This window comes from Rousettus aegyptiacus, unplaced genomic scaffold (assembly GCF_014176215.1).
Source record: "Rousettus aegyptiacus isolate mRouAeg1 unplaced genomic scaffold, mRouAeg1.p scaffold_m13_p_2, whole genome shotgun sequence".
NCBI classification, from domain to species: Eukaryota; Metazoa; Chordata; class Mammalia; order Chiroptera; family Pteropodidae; genus Rousettus; species Rousettus aegyptiacus.
Window position 1 is genome coordinate 99886270 of NW_023416295.1, and position 22606 is coordinate 99908875.

At 36.1% G+C, this 22606-nt stretch overlaps 1 protein-coding gene across 1 annotated transcript in view; it reads left to right on the top strand.

Annotated features, from left to right (window-relative positions):
• The window catches only part of LOC107518655 (60S ribosomal protein L12-like), a 28615-nt gene extending 6416 nt beyond the window's left edge, over window positions 1-22199 (top strand). Inside the window, 2 exon segments of the mRNA XM_036235855.1 lie at window positions 21582-21769; window positions 21771-22199. Coding sequence (XP_036091748.1) covers window positions 21582-21769; window positions 21771-22199 — 617 coding nt within the window.
• Window positions 22200-22606: the final 407 nt, after the last annotated feature.

Consider the following 22606-nt stretch of genomic DNA (forward strand, 5'->3'; position numbering starts at 1 on the left):
TTGCTCAAGATTTTAACATGTTATTAGAAAAATAGAACTCTAACAAAGCAACTAGATAGGCCTCAACAAATTGAGATTTTCTTTTATCTAATATATACTCTAAGCACTTTGGTGGTTACAAAGAATTATAACTACAACAGTTCTTTTGGATGTCTCATAGACAGTCAATGTGTCTGCAGCTAACTCTTTCTCCTCCTTCTCATAATAAATAACATCATTAGCTCTTTCATTGGCAAACCCAGAAAACTTGGAGTAATTTTAGATTTTTTCTTATTATTTTAGATTTTTTAACTCCCATATCTATACTCAACACTAATCCTGTAGATTGACTTTCCTTAATTTATTATACAGCCATACATGCTATTCTATTTGCTTTGTCTCAGCCTCGATTCTGGTCTTCATCATTTTTTTTTTTTTTGACAGCAGAATCACTACAATGACTTCTTAACTAGTCTCCTTTGTCAAGAACTAGCTCTTATAAATCCTTCTCTTTAGTTATGGCAAGCTCAACTTTCTAAATTAGAGATCTGAGCAAATTATTCCCTTGTTAAGAAAGCTCCCCAGAACTTTTAAGTTACTGTATCTTAGCATGTAAGATTTTTATTCTCCAGCCCATATCAACCAATTCCCTTATCCCACACTTCTCAGCATGTCCTTTATTTCGTCCATATTGTGCTGTTCCATGCTTCTACGTTTTCACACATGATGTTAATACTGCATAGAAAATCCTTTCCCCATTAAATACCTGGTTAACTGTTATTCATTCTTCAAACCTCAGCTCTATTGCCATCTCTTTCCAGAAGGCTTCCTGATGCCTCTTTATTTTAACATCCTTTCTTTTGACTCTGACAGTGTCCCATGTATAGTTCTGTATTCGTTAATTCTGACTAATCCAAATCTTAATTGTGTGTGTGTGTGTGTGTGTGTGTGTGTGTGTGTGTATTCCTAGATTCTAACAGTGATGGGCACATAATTTGGTACACTTCTTTTGAATGAATGAATTAGCACAATCTAATGGCAGCCATGCCAGAAGTGAAGATAAAAGGAAGTGTATGACTCTCATACACTGATTGAGTTGAATGAAACAAAGGGAGCCAAACTATAAAGACGAACTTTAAGAGTGCAGAGTTAAGAAGGCAACAGGAACAAATTGAAAAAGAGTGAGAAGCAAGGAGACCAAAAGAAGTTTAGGATAAATCTTACAAACATAGTGTTCTAGCCAAGGGTTGACATTTTCCTTTCATTAGGTTATGAGAATGTCCTTAAAGTTACGAGATTGCAGCAGAAACTATTATAACTTTGCAGTTTGAGTGCAAAGGCAAAACTATGAAAAACATACAGAAGGCCAGTTGCACTGGAGCAGAGTGGGAAGGGTGTTAACGGCTGAATTTCATGTTGGGGTTGAAGCCTTAACCCCTAGTACGTCAGAATGTGACTGTTTTTAGAAACAGGACTTTAAAGAGATGATTAAGTTAGAATGAGGGCATTAGAGTAGGTCCTAATGTTATTTTACTGGTGTTCCTATAAAAAGAAGAAATTTGGACACACAACACGGCACCAGAAGAAAGACCATGTGAGACTACAGTGAGAAGGCTACCATTTACAAGACGAGGAGAGAGATCTCAGAAGAAACCAAACATACTGACACTTTGATCTTAGATTTCCAGCCTTCAGAACTGGGAGAAAATAAATTTCTGTTGTTTAAGTCAACCATTCTGTGATATTTTGTTATGGAGGCCCTAGAAAACTAATACGGAGGGGAAGAGTAGTAAATGAAGTCAGAAGAATAACAGGAGTTTGCGCAGGGAGGCTGAGGAGGATTATGTTGTGGAGGCCTTTGTAAGGTCATTGTAAGGACTTAAGATTTTTTTCTAGTAAAACAGAAAGCCATTGGAAGATTTTGAGCAGATGAATTATAACCTATTATCTTCATGCAGATTGGAAACTAGTAATGCAGGAGTCATACTGAGAATACAACCAAAGTTATCAACTGTATGAGAGAGAAAGGTCAACAGGGAGATGACATTAAAGATGCTTCCTTTTTTTTCATTTTACAACTGAAAAAAAACTAAGGATATTAAGTGAGAAAACAGAAAATTTAAAAGTGACTTGCCAAAGATGACACAGTATTTGTGTAGCAATCTCAAAAATAGGAATCAGGCACCCAATGCTCTCTAATATTTGTGCTTGGAGTGAGATGCATTTGGCTTCTCATGGAAAGAGCACAAGCATGATTGCCCAAAGTTTGAGGGAGGTTGGATTTATCTTTTGAGCAAATATTAACACTTGAGTGAGCTGTGGTGGCCATGGAGTATGCTGTGATACTCAGCTGCCCGTCTATGTCTCTGTGACTCAAGGACACATTGCTTAAAAGACTGGCAGGAACAAGTGGAAATTATTCATGGGCTCTAGTCACAGACTGTTTTTCCACAGATGTCCTTCATGGTAGATCATTTTATGGCTAAAACAATTTTCAGAGATGATGATAGCAATGGCTGATCTCTGAACTGTTCTCCCACACACTGGGAAAATGGGGCCTTCTGATTCCAGATTAATAAAGAATAAGTGTGTGTATACATATATGTATATATATAATGTGTGTATATATATATACATATATGTACACAATTACACAATATATACTATCTATACCTATAAATACAAAACAATTTGATATTTATTACATATTATATACATATATAATATGTATATATTACACATACATATACATCATGTATACATACTTATACATTACATATATAATGCATACATATGAATTTTATATTTCTCTATTGTATATATTATATGCCTATATGGATGCATTACATATATAATACATACACATGAATTTTATATTTCTCTATTGTGTATATATTATACATATTATATACATGTATGTATACATTACATATATCAAATATATACATATAAATTTTGATATGTTTCATGTTACATACGTATATATGTATATGTATCAGAGAGAAATATCAAACTTGAAGATATAAAATATGTTTAACAGCATAAGCATGCTCAATCAAATCTGTGGAATGTTGCATAGAGATCTGAGTTCAGATCATAACTCTTACTCTTAACTAACTACATGATATGAAAGTCAATGAACCTCAGCAAGGTTCAGTTTTCTTATTTGGAAAGTGGAATAAGGTGAAGGAATTAAGAGGTACAAATTTGCAATTACAAAATAGTCACAGAGATGTAAAGTCTAACGTAGGGAATATAGTCAATAATATTGTAATAAGTATGTATGGTATCAAGGGGGTACTAGACTTATCAGGGGGACCACTTTGAAGTTACACAAATGTCTAACCAGTATGCTGTATATCTGAAACTAATATAATATTGAATGTCAACTGCTATTGAAAAATAAAAACAAACAAATAAATAATAAATAAATAAAAATAAAACTGGGATAATAATAATGACTAACACATAAGGCTGTGTGACCAGATTAGAAAAGACATTGGGCATAGAACAATGTCTGGGTCATGTCATAATAAGTGTTTGATTGGGGTAGCTTTTATTATTTTTTTTTATTACTTTGGGTTTAATTTCTTCTTCTTTTTCTCTTTCCTAAAGTGGAAGCTGAGATCATTAACATATAAGATCTTTCTTCTTTTCTAATGTAACCATTTAATGTTGTAAATTTCTCTCTAAGCACTGTTTTAGTTGCATTCTGTAAATTTTTATAGACTGTGGTTTTATTTTCATTCAGATCAAATTTCTAATATCTTTTGTAACTTCCTCTTTGATTCAATTTCCAAACGTTTGGAGATTTTTACATGTATATTGCCGTTATTGAGTTTTAATTTAATTATAATCAGAGAACATACTTTGTATAATATTAACCCTCTTAAATTTATCGAGAGTAATTTTATGGCTCATACTGATGTATATTTAATTTAGTGCTTGTCTGCCCTTGAAAAGAATGTGAATTCTTTTGGATGCAGTGTTCTATAACTGTTAATTAGGTCACGTTAGCTGATAGTGTTGTTCCAGTCTTCTATTCCCTCACTGATTTACTGTCTATTTTCGCTATCAATTACTAAGAATGAAGTATCAAAATTTCCAACTATAATTGTTGGAACCATAAAACATCAGATATTAATATAGCCACTTCAGCTTTCCTTTGATTAGGATTTCCATGGTACATCTTCTAACATCTTTTTATTTTTATTAAAATCTATTAAGTGGTATCTTATAGGCAGCATATAGTTGCCTATTGCCTTTTTAAATCTAAGCTAACAATATCTGTTATTTAATTCAAGTGTCTAGACCTTTCCATTTAATGTAGTTATTGATATTGTTGGTTTTAAATATTTCATATGGTTATATTTTCTGTTTATCTTCTCTTCGTTTATTTCGTTCTTTTTTTGGTTTTAGGTAATTTTATTATTCTGTTTTATTTCATTATTGGCTTATTTGCTATAACTCTTTTTAGATTTTAGTGGTTGCTGTGGGGTTATGAGTATACATTTTAACTTATCACAGATTACCTTCAAGTAATATTATATCACTTCATGTATGATGTTAAAACCTTATATTACATATCATTTCTCCTTCCATCTTTTGTGCTTTTGTTGCTACACCTTTCATTTATACTTATGACATTAAGTCCAGAATTCACTGTTTTTTTGTTTTTTACTTTGAAGAGTTGTCCATATTTTAAAGAGGTAGAAAATGACAGAAAAAAAAAATTTCTATATATTATCCATTCCTGGTGCTCTTTATTTTTTATGTAGACCTGAATTTCCACCTGTTATTATATTTCATCTGCCTAAAGAAGTTCCTTTAATAGATATCAAAGTAAACATTTTCTGGTAATGAATCTTCTCCATGTGTTTGTCTGAAAATCTTTATTTCACTTAATTTTAAAAGAATATTTTTATTGTATAAAGAATGTTTGGTAGATAGTTTTTGTCTTTTAGTGCTTTAATGATGTCTTGCTAGTGTCTTTTGGCCCTATTTTAAGGGATGCTGTGTGTGTGTGTGTGTGTGTGTGCATATGCATGTGTATTAGGCTGATAAAGAAGAAGAAAGTTAAATGCCCAAAACTGTCCAGCAATACTCACCTATATATAACTAAAACCCCTAGAAATGCCTCACAGAAAGTCAGAAAAAAGAGAAGAGAGATGTAGGATTTGTAATTTTATCAAGGGTTTTCATCCTCAGCTAAAACTGACCAAGGATAGAGAGAAAAGGCAATCAAAGCATTTTGTCATGTTTGGTTGTGCATGCACGTTTTATAAAAACACATATTTCTTGCAAGGTAACTTCTTCTTAGATGATTTCTGTATTTGTGTTAACAAATAGCTTTTCAATGGCAGAAATCTGGAAAAATGACCTCTCCTTTGGAGAAGATCTCTCCAAAGAAAATTCTACAGAACAAGGAGCTAATGTAAGCAACCCATTAGAATATAATAGCTTTAAGTAAGGGATCATGTCTTATGTAATCAAATAATTCCAACACCTATCCTTTATGCTTGCACATGGTAGGTGTTCAGAAAATATTTATTAAATGAAAATATTTATTAAAGCCAGATGTATGGGGAATAAAAACATTCCATGGACAAATGAGTTTGAAAATGCTAGTATCCCCTTCTATAGATTCACAACACATCTTAACCTATCAAAGACTCTTAGAAGACCTACAGTAAGAAAATCTATTTATTTTTTTGAGTAAACTAGCTTTTCACTGGTATCTTAGGCCATGAACTCTTTTTTAGAGAATACCTATTAGCATCCTACAGAAACTCTGCCATAGCCCAACACATCTTTGAGGTAGCAAAGCTGATCATAAAGACGAGGATTTAAAAAAAATGACTGTGACATCACATTGTACTCTTACTAAATTGAATCTGCACCACAGAAACATTTTATATATTCAACCTAAACTGATTTATTGTATGAGCTGGGCTTGGTAAGTTGCAAACAGAAAGCAATTTTTATTTTGCTTCTGCCTCTTCAACCCTGATATTTTGACTGTTCACCTCCAACCTCCAAATTCCACTAACCAATAAAACTCTGGGCAGTTCTCCGTTGGCTTTTCTGTTTACTAACAGGTGTTAAATAAAAAAAGAAAGTTTCCCCCCGCCCAAGGTAATACAAAGTCCAGTGCAGTACAGAGTCTAATCCACGTAAACTTTAGCTCTGTCTCCTCTCAGAGCTCTGGTATCACTCGGGTTGAAAATCCAGTAATAAGAGGAGTGGGCAGGTTGGTTTCCTCCTTTCTCCTCTCTATATCTTATCCTTCTTTCCTAGCTGTGACTTCTGGCCTTTCTAGTAATAAGGGAAGGTAGAAAGCAAGGGGGAAATGGAAAGGTGTAGTAAACTTGACTGGTGCTATTATAAGCTGTTGTGATTCTCTGAGTGTAGTGGACGTCCCAACTGACTTTCCTCTCATTGGCATTTAGATGAGTTGTTTCTTTGTCTTGTTTTGTTTTTGTTATTTTAAGATGTCTCCTTTTGCCTATATTAAGGGTATCTCCCAGTAACTCTTTCACTAACACCAGTATGCTATTTCAGGCTAGCTACTTATGAGTTCTTCATTCTCTTGGGTTCTAGTACTATATCCCTACTAATGGAGTCATGTCACCTTTCCAGGCAACCTCTTCCTAAATTACCCAATCTGTCATTCTTGTGCAGGGTCCTATTTTTCTTACCAAATTCTGCAAGTTCTGCTTATTTCCAGTACAGCTCAGTCTTAGACATCAGATAAAGATAGTCTAGGCCACAGTCCCTATGTTTTCAATTATGAGTCAGACATCTGTCCCTTTTCCCTTAAAGTTCAGAAGACATATATCAAACTCTCCAAGCGATCCCATTGACATACTTCTCTTTTGATTTGTGTCAATGAAGAAACACATCTATCTGGGGTGGAGAATGAGGATGAGAACTTACTAAATTGGTAACACTGTCCAAAGAAATCCTCATTCCCAACTTCTTTAAAGTCACTCTTGATCCATTAGAAGTTGCCATGTGATGACATGGGTAGAACCACTTCCATAACCTTAGTGGATTTCTTTATAGGTAAACTTTAGAATGTAGGGCTCATCGGCACCAGCAATACTGGGGCTCTTCTAAAACACCTAGACAGTAGGGAATTCCCCATTTAACTTCCTACTGAACATGACTTAATATACTCAATCCACGCTAATATCTTTTATGATAAATAGAGTAATAGGAACCAAAGCTGAAATAAGAACTAGCCATGGATATAACCAGTGAGACTTAATCATGTCTAGTTTTATGCACCAATTATTAGCTTCATATGGTGAGTTTTATAGTCATTAGAATGTGGGCAGAGATTGAATTTCACTTGTAAAAGGCTCACTTTGCTCTACTGCCAGTTCATGAACATCAGACAACAAGTTAATCTCCCCTATAAATACTTATCTATGCTTAGGCTTGCATTTGTCCTTTGGCTTTTGTTATGTTTGACTGTTACAACAATGCCCTTGTTTGCCCAGAGATCTGTTGTCAGCACCCCTTCCTAAGAAGCCAAAGACATAAAGGCCATTAGCAATGATGCTAGAGTTAAGAGTCCCAGTTAAAGAAGAAAAAACAAAAAACAAGAGCAGTTCATATTGAATGTCAATTCTCTGACCCACATTCAAGGATTAGCTGTGCATTTTATGAAGTTAAAACTTACCCAACTTTCTGGCATTCTTAAACTTTCCCATAATACCCTAATACTGTCTCCCAATTATGATTGCGTGTTTATCACTTGGGGAGTATTTAAAAATCCCAGTGCTCTGACTGCAGCCCACTCTTTTAACCAGAATCTTTGTGTTAGAACCTAGGTATCAGTGAAAACTCCCAAATATTACGATGTGCAGCCAAGGTCTAATGTCACTTTTACCACATTTTGCCTTATATTTAAATGTAGCTTCTACCCATTCGTAGCAGAGCATATAATTAAAACCATTATGAAACTCTGCCCCATCTCCGGGTCAAAGAGACGCGGAAAGTACATTTCCTATTTAGCTTTGCCAGCTCAGTACCTCTTTAAAAGTTGATTAAGCTTCATCATTTAAAAGCCAAGAGTTCTAATGACAAAATTCTAATTCTTTACTTTCTCTTGAAAACCATTTAGGCAACGGTGGCCTTCTTCTCCCATGATGGGCAGCTTTAGAGGGGGCCTGTTCTTTCTAGTGCGTCCACAGCCTCACTCTCTGGTATTCCCTGCCTGGCCCCTCCAGGCAGCAGTCTGGACACCTGTTATTGTTCAAGTTTGGAGCAGTCACTCAAACCTTAGCCCCCCCCCCCCTTTTTTTTCCATTTACAATCAGAAGGCAACTCTAACTTACTCCAAAGAGCCTTCTTTGAGCTGAGTGACTCAAAGATCCTTTACCCCCTGGATTGTTTAAAGGATTATTTGGTTTCTTTCTTCTACTCTCTGCCATCTCATTCTCCACCCCTCCCCCAGGAGTTTGTTCTGTTATTTTGCTTTAAAAAGCAAACAAAGTGTGACTACACATCTATTCTCCAAAGACCACAGTTCCTCAAGGCTGAGAGCCAGATGCCTGCTTTGTTTTTCATCTAGAGCTGTACATTTGGAGAAAGTCGTCAACACTAGGTCATTCAGCTTTTGACCTTCCTAGGGTGAATGCACAGCTACTTAACAGTGAAGCTGAAAATAGAACCCAGGACTTTCAAATCATTGTTCTGCTCACTGGGCTGTGCTTCCTCCCCTAGGACTTGGCTAAACAATGTTCTGTTTGGCAAAAGTAGAAATCATAATATACGTATGAGAAACTGGATACAGAAAAAACACAGACCTCACTCCCAGGAAAGATGTCACTATAGCATAAAAAGAGTATGAATTAATTTCTAGCACTGCAGCTTGTTGGTTGGATGCACTCAAAAAATGTGTTTCGAATCATCAATTTCATAATGTGTAGCTTTTATACAAGGAGTTCCTGCTGAGTGCCAAGAATGTATTTCCTTGACAACCTATGGAAAGGAAATTTAGAACTTTAGAAAGATTTTCATGAAAATGACAGGACCTGTACATGAAGATGGCCAGGGACCTGGTATCTGGGTGCGACTATTCAGGGTAGGAAATGTCTTGGGGAGGAAACAGAGCTTTGGTAACTCTGTGATTCTTAGCTCAGGTGTGCGTGTAGCCAATGGAGAGAGCAGAATTCAGGTCTGAACAGTGGGAGGGCTGGGAGTAACTGACCGTTTTGTAAAGGGCTTACTTCCCTTTTAGAGATCTTTACACTGCCTTGGTTTTCAGTGAGTTCCTGGAGGTCAAGGACTGTCTTATTCTCATTGCTATTGCCCCATGCCTAGTACACAATCCACCCCAGGAGGCAGCAGAGCAGAGCCTAGAACCAGATTTTCCCAGTTTGAGACCCAGCTCTGCAATCTCCCAGTTGCAAGACTTTGGACAACTGGCTTTACTTCTCTGTGTCTCAATTTCCTCATTTGTAAAACAAAGATAGCAATAGTAGTTCTTACCTCAAACAGTCATGAAAATTAAATGAGTTACTACTTGAGAAGTTCTTAGAGAATGGTAATTTGTAATAACAATAAGGCTTAAAAATAATCATTAAGTGTTAATATTAGAGGCCATCAATACATAACTTGTGAATACATAGTCTAGCTAACAATATAGGATAGTTAGAATATGCCAGGTGACTTGATAAACACTTTTCATGGATTACACCATTTAAATCTAAAAATAGGTGCATGAAATATCTATTCATATTGCTCCATATTACAGACGAAACACTAAGGCACAGAAGGGTTGAGAAACGTGCTCAAGGCCACACAGCTGGCAAGTGGCAGAGGAAAGATTTGAAACTATATGGTCTGATACCTCATCTTTCACCACTATTCTGCCAATTAAATAGATATTTTCTAAGACTATTACTAAGATAAAAGCTGCCTTATGATGTTCTTATAAGGCTCAAATATAATCATTTATTAACACTTTGAAAGTAGTAAAAAAAATGTATACACATGTGAGATGATGGTGATGACTAATAAACACATGAGAAATTCTACTCTTATTAGCCTTATTTAGCATATCAAAAGGTGTTAAAATAATAATTAGCCTGAGGAACCACAGAACAAGTAAAACTAGTCATTTTGACTCACCAAAATGCAATTTGATATGCCCGTGTCTTGTACTTAAAATAACAACCATTGAATAAATTAACAAAAGAGCTTGTTGAGAAATGGAACATCATAATCTTTTGCTTGTTTCTTTGCTAAAATAAACTTAGATATGCTATATTTTCCTTATTTACATGCTTTATCTCTAAATAGTTTCCTCAGCCATAAATATAGGGAGAAATGATGAGGTATCTTTTTCTTCAGAAGTTATCTGAGGTATTCTGGTGTCATGGAAAGCAGACCAAACTTGAGATTGAGAGTTGAAGTTTTTGGTTCTGGATTTATTATCAAGTAATTCCCTGTACAGCCCAAAGCAAGTCTCCCAGCCTTCCTGGGCCTCAGATTTCTCTAAAAACAGAGTTTCTGAGGCTATTGATTATAAAATTCCTAGTACCTTTAAACATCTTTAATATTCCTCCTAGAAATTTTTATTATAAAACATATTCTCCCCATCCCTACCCCCACACATATTTTCACATTTTGGAATTAGATTATTTCACAATTAAAATATGCAATAAATTTAGTATTTCTCCTCCTTCTCCTTCTTCTTATTGCCTGAAATATTGTCATTAAATGAATAGTGTAATTTAGATTTAAGGGAAAAAAACAAAACAAAACTCAAACATACACAAACACTATAACATCTACCCCCACAAACAATAGCTAAAGTGAATGGACTTCTCTACTGAAAATTATGAAGAGAGCACTTTAAGTGTCATTACTACTTAATTTCTTTAAAGTTCAGGCCATCTTCTACGGAATGAATTATATTTTCTCTGTAGCAGGTATGATCCCTTGGTTTCCCTTGCCAGTTCTGACAGTACCCTATCAGAGACAAAACACTTTTAAAAATAAAAATTTCTCAATACATTTGACTCTGCAATCATCTGCATGTACCTGTGACTAATCTGGATGAAGCTGTCATTCTTTACAGGCAGCTGAGAACACCATGGGGCCCTTCTTTACTCCAGGCATATCCAAGTAGGAGAACAGCTGTTCTTTGTTTCAGGAAAGGGTAGGGCAAAGGTTAGCTCATGGTTAGAGTTTCCCATTTGTAACATCTGAAACCAAGGGAGGTGCCAACAATTTTGAAGGTTTTATTAAAGGGGAGATAGTTCTTGCTGGGGTAAAGTTATAATGAAAGTAAAATTCCTTCCTCAATTGATGTCCAGGTGCTTCAGATGTGCATAAGACTAATCATACAATCTTCCTGCTAACAGTTCTTCAGTGGCTCCTTTTTGCCTGTCAGATAAAAGTCCTAATACCTCAGCACTCTCTAAACTCTACTCAAGATTACTTGCAGGTCTATGAATTCACCTTGTTCCTTTGTGCTTGGAATGGCTTTGCCACATCTTCACCTGGACAACTCAGCTGTTCAGATTCAGCTCAGGTGTCAGGTCCCCTAGGCAGCCTTTGGTAGTTTATCACTTAGGATAAGAGGCTCTTTGTCATCTCAAAGCACCTCATGCTTCCCTGTATCCAGGGGATTCTCAAATCTAGCTGTACAACGAATTCACTTGGAAAGCTATCAAAACACACCAACACCAGGCCCTACCAGGGTTTTTGATTCCACTGGCCTGCGTGGGGTTCAGGCTTCTCTATTTAATGTACCCAGGTGATAGTAATGAGCAGACAATGATACTGTATTAAAAATTTTGTGTTTACCTTCCCCTAAATTAAGTTTCTTGAGGACTGGAATTATTTCATATTGATATGCATACCCTCTGAGTTTTTTTTTTTAATGCCAAGTATTAAGAGCTGCTCAATAAGTACTGTATGCGTAATGCAAAATAAATAAATAAATAAATAAATAAATAAATAAATAAATAAATAAATAAATAAATAAATAACACATACGCCCTGAACGCCCATCCACCTATGTTTAGAAGCTCACCTATGTTCATTCCAGGTAAGCGATTGTGGAGAATAGAAGAATTCATGGGTATCCCAGGTGTTCGAGGACAAAGGATGCAGTCTAAGGGATGTGTCTGAGAAAACAAAATAAGACCTGAAAGAAAACCTGGGAAATTTTGAATTAATTAAGCGCAGGTGCTATAAAACAACCATGAAATTTTATTCCAGCAGAAACTTTGAGAGAAAAGACTAAAGCAAGAGATTCTGGGGCTGAAGATTAGGTGAAGGAAACAACCAATTCAAAATGTAGAAGACTGGAAAGAGATCAACTGTTTTCCTACATAGAATAGAAATACAAGATACATAGAGTCTATCTGGAAGAGATAGTTTTCTTTAAGACACAGGGTCTGAGGCTTAACAGTCAAGGTGTCCTAGTGGCCAGAGAAGAGATCAGCAGAATAGGAGTCAAGCTTGAGCATTTCTAGACCCTGCTGTGCTCTGCTCTATGAATTTAGATTTTGTGGGTCATAACATACTCTAAGTGCTTTATATATGTTATCTCAATATGCAGGATTAGGTGTATAAAGTAGGCTTTCTTATTGCAGATTTTACAAATGAGGACACGGAGGTTAGGGGAGTTAAGTAAGAGTCCCAAATCACCTGTGCTATAAATGAGAAATGTCACCTTCTAAATGGACAGTGAGCATTACTGATCTGATAACCCCTATGGAAGAGAGATATTGGAGAAAATGGAGGGACGGGTTGGAATTCCAGGGTCTCAATTCACAAAGAAGACTTTACCCTCAAATCCTGCCAGTGGACTAGGAGACAGCAGGTGAAAGAACCTTTTGTTGATGTTACCTCAAGTGTTTTGATTTTTAAAAGCTCCACTTGTCTCAGCCCAGGACAACTAAGTAGCCTTGAACAGTGAGGACACAATACACTTAGTGAATGTACTCTGTGAAGTCACATGCTCTTTCTCAGAGGAGGGAATATGGACAAGAACACTTAGAATTCAGTGATTTTACAAGAGAGGAATGTTTGGGCATAAAATTAAAACATTTATTTATTTTTTTTAAGAATGAGTTACTAATTTATTGCTTTCATAATGTGGGAATTGGTTATACTCCATATACAAATGTGTCATCAAAATTTTAGTCTTGAAATATTTGGGTTGCCATGTCAAGGGGAATTCCCACTCCCTTCTGACTGTTGACAGGCTGTTTGGGCAAGCTTCTCCTCTCTTATCTTAATAAACACTTGGGTTCCAAAACAAGGTCTGATCTTAACTGTTAGTACACCCAGTCAGTTTAATCTGTCTACATTATGGTGTGATGAAGGTGCCCACAGATTTTGGTTCACTAAAATCAACTTCCTTTATCAATTAACTGTAATGACTAGTTCATCTGGAATAGTGCCTGTAATTTTGGCCTTCATGCCAAGCACGTCGGAGGCAGTGGCCTTCCCCCCAGCCCTGCACACAATTCCTGTCAGTGGAAACTATAATCATCCTGCTGTAAGAGATATTTTCTTGTCAACATACCAGAGTAGGTTGGAGTTAGGACACTTTTTTTGACTTATTGGAAAATAACCTGGGTTTTAAACTTTATTGAATCTGTGTTCAAATTCTGACTCTGCCATTTACAAACACTTCTGGGGCCGAGAAAGCTAATGAAAATTTGGCTTCTTTCCTCATCTCCCTTTGTTGAGAAACAGTGCACCCCTCTTTCCAGTGGATCATTTCTGTGATCCAGTCATATGTATATTCCATCCAACACACGCACGCAAAAAGCACAAGGTTATGGATTTTACTCTTCTCTGCCTTTGGTCTGTTTTCATGAAGCCAGGATCTCACATACAGCTCAGAGCAGTCTGTATTTTATGGTGATTTGTTATCTCTCCTTTCTCCAGAAAGCGGATGTTTTATTACCCCTGGCTTCCTGACATGTGAAAAAATATATATATATTCCTTCTCTCTCAGTCTGTGTCTCCTGATAAGTTCAGATGAGCATTTTCTAAATAATAAAAGAGAAGGTGCTGCCATAGGCATTTATAACTGACCTAATTTCAGAATTCAGTTGGGGAACTCTTACCTCACTTTTCAGAAGAAGCAGTACGTGTTGTGAGATATCTCTAAAGGTAGTCAAAACAAATGGCAGTGCCTTGGGCATGTTTCCTCACCCTCTCTGATCTTGGGTTTGTTCCTCTCTGCAAGGTAGATTGCACCACATGGCATATAAGGTTCATTCTTCCTCCCAAATATCTGAGTCTACTTCTTGCTGATTTATAAGAAAATACATTGACTTGCCCGAAGATTAAAAGATATTAAATGGCAAATATTTGACAAGAGAATTGGTTCTCTCTCTCTCTCCCTTTCTCTTTCTCTCTCTCTCTCTCTCTCATGTCTAGGTTATAAATTATTGTGATGATTACTTTTTGAAGACCCATTTAATCCCATAAACTACCTCTCACTTTAAATGCACATGGACTGTTTTCCTGTAGCAATTACTTATTCTCCCCATGGTAATGAGAGCTTTGCTAAAATCCAGTAAGAGAGAGTGCCAGCTTTCTGCCAGCTGACTTTATTTTTCTCTCTGGGGAAAAGGTTTACTGTGGCTGAAACTAACTCAGCATCACCCTGTTGTCTTCCCTTAAGGGAGAATTACCAACTACAGTTTAGGTACTCTGAACACTGGTGATGTGTGCATGAGGATGAGGAAGAAGGGAAGAAATATTTATTACTTAGAATAAATGAGACATAGTAGATTCTCCTTATTGTGCCTATCAATTTTGCTCAGTATTAAACTAAAGCATTTTACATAGTGATCTCATTTCTTCTTTTACACTCGTGACCATCCTTCAGAGAAAGTCTTATACATTTTTTATAGCAAAGAACATGGAGGCTCAAAGATGTTAATGAATTTCCCAAGGTCATCAACCCAGGTCTCTGGCCACAATGTCTGTGTTCATTTCCATTTCATCGGAATGGCCAGTAACTCCTAAATATGCCTATAGTAGGTAAAGAAAAAAATTGTTCTGGAATGTGGGAAAATCCTGAAATGACCAGCACCATTGAGGCAAGGCTGACAAAATGGGGCATTCTTTATTTGCAAAACTTCAGGGAGGGGTCCTATGAAACCTGAAAATAAATACTGAAATATTCGCCATCCTTATGCCAAGATGGTTTTGAATCTTCTCCCAGTAGAATCACAGAAGACACACATTATTAGAGATGCAATATAATAATGGATACTATTGATCGAACTCATTATGCTCCTGGCTTTGTGCTAAATACTTCAGAAACATTTTCTCATTCACCTAGGCAAAGCCCCATGAGATGTTTACAACTCTCTTATACAGAAATAAGCATTGAGTCTTACACAGAGGTGTCACTTATCCAAGTGACATGGCTTGGGAGGATTGGAATCCAGTTATACCTCAGTCTAAATCAAATTGCTCCTACTGACCATGCAATAATGCCTCTGCAGTACAGGAGAGAATAGGACTCTGGGAGTCCTATTCTCTCTCCATTGGGTCTGCACTTCTATACGATAACTGGAAGAACTTGCAAGAATCACTACTGTGAATATAGAATGTCTACAGCTGGCAATAACAAATATAAAGAAGATCAGCACTTAAATTCTCACTGTACTTACATTGCTTAAAATAGAAATTAAAGTAGAAGAAAGCAAAAGGGAAAATCCATGACCCAAATGAGGTCATTTGAACAATAGAACAATCTCAGTAATTATTTAGAGGGAACAGAACTGATTAGATATCATAGATAAAACTACAAAGAGACCCTTTTCAGAAGCTGCCTCCTTTGCAGCATTTCCCTGAAAGAACGTTTATTGTTTACTTTAATAGTTTTCAAATTAATAAGGAATAACAAGATCTGCCAAGCTAGATTTATTAGAAGATAAACAATTCTCAACAATGAAATGTTTTCAGTTGATTGTAGCATAAAGAAGCAAAATCTAACAGATCATCATAATGGAAATATATGTGAATATTGCCCTTGGATTTTACAGTGCCAGCATTGAAGCAATCATAGCCTACTCATAGCATGTTTGTCACAGGATGTTAGACTTTGATATCATGACTTTTTACTCCTTAGCTGAGAGCTGATTATGACAGCAGATCTTTTCCTGGAAACTGAGCAACTTTAAAATAGTGATCTAATATAAGGGGATTAGAGAGACAGAGTCAGAGGTGGGAAATGAATCAGGGTTGGTAAACAACCCTGGCTATACATGTTGCAGCCCTGTGGGATGAAAGGCAGCCAACACATTCCCTGGAGTCTTGTGGAATGGACTGGCCTTGAAGCATCTGCCAGCCCCTTTTCTCATCTGATCATCAGCACTCACATGACTTTCTCAAAATGGCAGAAATTAGAGTTTCAATGTTTGTATCCAGTTTAGAAACATCATTATCTCCAACTTTCAACTCAGGCTGGATGTGTATAGGCCTTTTGGAAGGTGATGGAAGAATGAATTCATTTCTTTTTCAAATATTTATTGAGTAACTTCTAGTATACCACGCATTGTGGAATGTGTGGTATAGATGGAAGAGCAGGACAAAGCAACTGAAAGACCAATAGCAGTGCAAAATGGTTCATGTTAAGTGCAAAAAAAGCAGAGGCCAAACTGTAAACATATGAGGCCACCACTGATGGCAGAGGGTTGCAGCTCTCGGAGCTGTAGACCAGATACGTACACTCAGAGAAATGGAAACTTCCTTAAAAGTGGAACATGCCAGATAGAATTACTTTTCTGAGATTAATCTAGATCTTATGATCTTGAACGTAGAAAATTTAGACCTTTTGAAAGAAAGAAAGAGGAATTCACTTGTCTAATCTCACAATGGAAGCATTGTGAAAGGGCTTATAAGAGATTATTTCAAAGACATTTTATGTTTTTTTTTTTCATTTCTTAATCCAAGACCTGTACAGCATAATTTATAGGAGTTTATTTTGGTTAAAGAGAACATCCACCCATTCTTATACACATACAAATGAAACAAGGTTCAGAGACAATGTGACTCAGGAGTAGAGTAGCAAAATTCAGATATCTTGACTCTATAGTATCTCTCTAAACTTTGTTATGACTCTGAATTCGGTTGCTCTTGTACAAAAGGTATGAAATTCTCAGAGAAAAGATAAATGTTAAGTTAAAATAATAACTGAATCATTGATTGACTGCTATCAAGGACATAAACGAAGAGAGAATAGAGAAATGTGCCCTGTAACTTTCTGAAAGGCCACCAGAATTGAGAGCAAGCTCCTCATTTGTATTTTCAGGGCAGGGCATGAAGATATTGATCGTCATGCAGCAGGGAATTTCCTTCCTACATCCAATAAAGAACATTTCCCGGGCCTGATATTCTTAGAACATAGTGTTACACTTTGGAATTCCCCTGAATCTGAAAGTATCTTTTTCAATTTTCCTTATTCAAATCACATAGTTTAGCTTCCTTAAAAAAGATGGATTGATGTAGGTGTTAAAAACTTGATATCATTACTTCCTCTAGATCCTCTCCAATTTTCTCTCCTAATCTACATCTTCAAGTGGTTGACATAATCATCCACATAGATCAACTGCCTCACACATAGGATGTTTCTAACATCATTGGCACAAACCTGTTCCATCATTAAAAGTTTGGATTGCCTTTCCTACTAAAATTAATAGTCTTTAAACATTTCTGAGGTAGAGTTAACATGTCTGTAAATTCTGTATCAGAGGGACAAATCAAGAATTTGAGTACATGTTCCATTTCCTCCTTGAACCTGAGATGTCTTTGTGACTGCCTTGATAAATAAAATGCTAGAAGGGATATCTTGGGTGACTTCTGAGGTTATATTGGAAACGCCCATGTAACCTCTGCCAGTGTCTTCTGGGACAGTCACTCTGGGAGCTTTCGCCCCCATGTAAAAGATTTACCTATTCTGTGTCTACCACATGGAAAGACCATGTAGAGATACCAAACTGAGAAAGTAGTGCTTAAGGAGCTCCAGCTAGTTTAACCCCCAGCTGTTTGAGTCTTCCCAGTATAGATATCAGATGTAAGTGATAAAACCTTTGTGATAATTTCAGTCTCAACCGCTGTGTAACTATAACCTCATATAATCCTAAGTGAGAACAACCTAACCAAGCCCAGTCAACCTCCAGATTTGTGAGCAAAATAAATGTTACTATTGTTTTAAGTCACTGTTTAGATATTTTGTACATGGTAATAGATAATTAGAACAGATTCCGAGAATTGGAAGTTTGGTGCTGCCATAACAAACCTAAAACATGCGGGGTATTGACTCTGAGAGTCAGTGGTAAAAAGAAGTTGCGTGTGTGTGTGGGCGGGGGGGGTGTTTGAAGAGACTATTAGTAGAAGCCTGATGGCCCTTGAGGAGCCTATTAGAAGAGCTAAAAGAAAGTGAGGACATTGTCATGAAAAACTGTGATTCTTTTTATGTAGATAGAAGACATAAAAAAGAACTAATCAGAAATTAAGAATGCAATAACCGAAATAAAGAATTAGAGGGAATCAATAGTAGATTAGATAAAGCACAGAACTGGCAATTTGAATGATAAGGTAGCAGAAAACACCCAATCAGAACAGCAAAAAGAAAAAAGAATCCAAAAAATGAGGATAATTTAATTTAATCAAGTGTATAAGTACACTTGAGACAACATCAAGTGTACTAATATTTGCATTATAGAAATGCCAGAAGGAGAAGAGAGAGAGTAAAGAATTAAAAACCTATTTAAAGAAATAGTGATGTAAAACTTCTCTAACCTGGCAAAAGAAATAAACATACAAGTCCAGGAAGTGCAGAGTCACAAACAAGAGGATTCCCAAAAGGCCCACACCCAGACATATCATAATTAAAACGCCAAAGCTTAAAGATAAGGGGAGAATCTTAAAAGCAGCAAGAGAAAAGCAGTTAGTGGCCTACAAGGAAAATCCCATAATACTGTCAGCTGATTTCTCAACAGAAACTTTGCAGGCCAGAAGGACTGGCGTAAAATAGTCAAAGTGATGAAAAGCAATGACCTACAACCAATACTACACTACCCAGCAAAGCTATCATTTAGATTAGAAGGACAGATAAAAAACTTCCCTGACAAGAAAAAAGCTAAAGAACTTTATCACCACCAAACTAGTATTATAAAAAATGTTAAAGGGACTTTTTAAAGTAGAAAAATAAATAAATATGAATAAGAAAATGGCAATAACTACACATCCAGCAATAATTAGTTTAAATATAAAAAGATTAAATACTCCATTCAAAAGACATGTGGTGGCTGAATGGATGAGAAAACAAAATCCTTACATATGCTGCCTACAAGAGACTCACTTCATATCAAGAGACACACACAGACTAAAAGTAAAGGGATGGAAAAAAGATATTTTATGAAAATGAAAACAAAACAAAACAAAAAAGCTGGGGTATCAATACTTATACCAGAAAAGATAGACTTTGAAACAAAGGCAGTAATAAGGACAAAGAAAGATCAAGTTATTCCACTACTGGGTATTTATCTGAAGAAACCCAAAACACTACCTTAAAGGGACATGTGAATCCATATGTTCATTTTAGCATTATTTCTCATAGCCAAGATATAGAGGCAACCTGGGTGTCTATCAATGGATGAATGGAGAAGAGGTGGTACATATATACAATGAAATATTACTCAGTCATAAAAATTAATGAAATCTTGCCATGTGCAGTGACATGGATGGGCCTGGAAGGTATTGTGCTGAGTGAAGTGAGTCAGACAGAGAGTGAAAAATGTCATACAATTTCACTTATATGCAGAATCTAGAGAACAGGGTAAATGAACAAAACATAAACAGGCTCACAGATACAGAGAGTATTTTAATGGTTGCTGGATTGGGGGAGTGGAGGGGGAGGGACGAGTGAAAGGGGAAGGGGATAAAGAGGTACAAACTGATATTTACAAAATAGTCATGGGAATGTAAAGTATAGCATGGGGAATATAGTCAGCAGTATTGTAATAACTATGCATGATGTACAGTTATTACAGATGGGTACTAGATTTATCAAAATGATCACTTAATAAGTTATATAAATGTCTAATTACTGTGTTGTACACTTTAAACTGATATAATATTGTATGTCAATCATAATTGAAAAAAATAAAAATTAATTTAAAAGAAACTTTCATTTTCAAGCAAATTTGAAGAAAATGTATAAAAGATCCAGCACTTGGTACATTTAAATATAAAATTATTTCTCATTCTCAGTCTCTTTATACTACAGAGTATTACCAAATTAAGAAAAGGTGTCAGGCCAAAGATATAATCCAAAACCAAAAAGCCTTTGTTTATAACTTAGAAAGATTTAGGGTAATTTCTCATAGATCCTTTGAAACAAAATCCCTTTAAGATCAGCAGGCAGACTCTCTCAGTTAAAACAATGGGGCTTCTAATAATCTTAAAGTTATGGTCTCATAGCAGCTTTCAGGAATTCCAAGGTAGAGAAGAGATTACATAAAAGAGATTTGCACATGGGTTTTAAAAAAAAAAATGCAGTGTGAATGATAGGAAGTACACAGAGGTTTGGTTTTGTTGTTGTTATTGTTGTTTTTGTTTTGTTTTATTTTGGTTGGTTTGTTTTATTGAGATATAATTGACATATAACATTATATCAGTTTCTGGTGTACTACATAATGATTCGATACTTGTGTATATTGACCACAATAAGTCTTGTTAACATCCATCACCATACATAGCTACAATTTTGTTTAAGAAAAGATACAATGACAAGATCATATTGATTAATATTTTGCCAGAGTGAACTAAAAGGCACAAAAAAGATATAAAATAAAAAAAGTCTTTGGACACTAGAATTTCCATGGGAAAGAAACAGAACGATAAGATAAAACTATTTAGCTTCAGCTACAGGGCACATTTTACATAAAAGGAGAGATAATTTAAAAGGAGGAACTAAGAGCCAGGGAGGGGACACCCAAGAGCAGAGAGGAAATTTTTCCTAGGCACTAGGACTGAAACCTAAAAAAGGAACTGGCAATGTTTGGCTGTCTGGGTTTCAAAATCACTATGAACCAGTGACTTGTGTGCTTTCATTTTCCTCTGTGTTCCACACGAATGTCTGTAGTGGTTATCCAACACACATCACACCATTTCATGTTGAGTATATAGGTCTTAATTCACAAGTCTTCAGACTGAGAGAAAAGGTACACAGGAAAATCTTATTCAACGTGTTTCTTTTGTACCCGCATCTGATTTGATGATAAGATTCTGAACTTTGAGGGTCATATGGTCTCTGTCACAATTACTATCTGGTCCTTTACAGAAAAAGTTTGCTGATCCCTGATTTAGAACCCTTTCTTATTGAATTCATAACATGTCATAAATAGAGAACATGGGAATTGTAACAGACATGCCTGGACTAAAATCCACCTCTGTTGCCTTTCTCTTGCCTATGTATCATCTTGGGAAAATCTCTTAACTTCTCTGAATATTAGAGAGAATAGTAAGACCATAGTCTTAACTGATAAAAGCTAAGCTACTGACATATAAGCAAAATATTATTAATATATTAAAAGTTTTACTAATCTCGCTTTTGGCTTTGGTTCAGAGGAGGCAAAGGTGCAACTTTCTTCGGTCGTCCAGAATCTGGGTGCATACAACACTAGTCACCTCCACCGTGCCGGCTAAATCAGACCCTAACAAGATCAAAGTCATATGCCTAAGGGGAACTGGTGGGGAAGTCAGTGCCATGTCTACCGTGGCCCCCCAAGATCAGCACCCTGAGTCTGTCTCCAAAAAAGTATGGTGATGACATCGCCAAAGCAGCTGGTAATTGGAAGGGTCTGAAGATCCCAGTCAAACTGACCATGCAGAACAGACAAGCCCAGACTGAGATTGTACCTTCTTCCTCTGCCTCGATCACTAAAGCCCTCAAAGAACTGCCAAGAGACAGAAAAAAGCAAAAAAAAAAAAAAAAAAAAAAAGTTAGGCACAGTAGAAATATCACTTTTGATGAGATTATTATCAACATTCCCCAACAGATGCAGCACCAATCTTTAGCTAGAGAATTCTCTGGAACCAGTAAAGAGATCCTGGGGACTGCTCAGGCTGTTGGCTGCAATCTTGATGGCTGCCACCCTCATGACATCATAGACGAAATCAAACGTGGTGCAGTGGAATGCCCGGCTAGTTAGGAACTGCAAAGGGGAATATTCTAATAAAAAATCATTGACAACCAAAAATAATAAAGTTTTATCAACATTTTATAATTAGAGCCAAATTTAGGGGATCATATATTAGAGGCAAAGGAAATAAAAGATGCTCACTATTTTACTTTAACAAACATTCATAACTGTTAGGATGTATGAAAGAAAAACAGTGGCAACAGCTTGTGTTAGTTGTTAAGACATAGGTGAGGATCAACAGTCAGTGAAAGTGCAGGTTGTGGATTTCCTCCTATAGTCCAGATTGCTAAAGAAAACCCTCCAGGCAGAGATGGCTTCATAAGAAACAGTTTTCCAAATCCAATTTCTAATTAAATATCGAAATCTGAAGAAAGAACTCTTGGTTACTTATTGATCTTAAAAAAAAAAATCACATT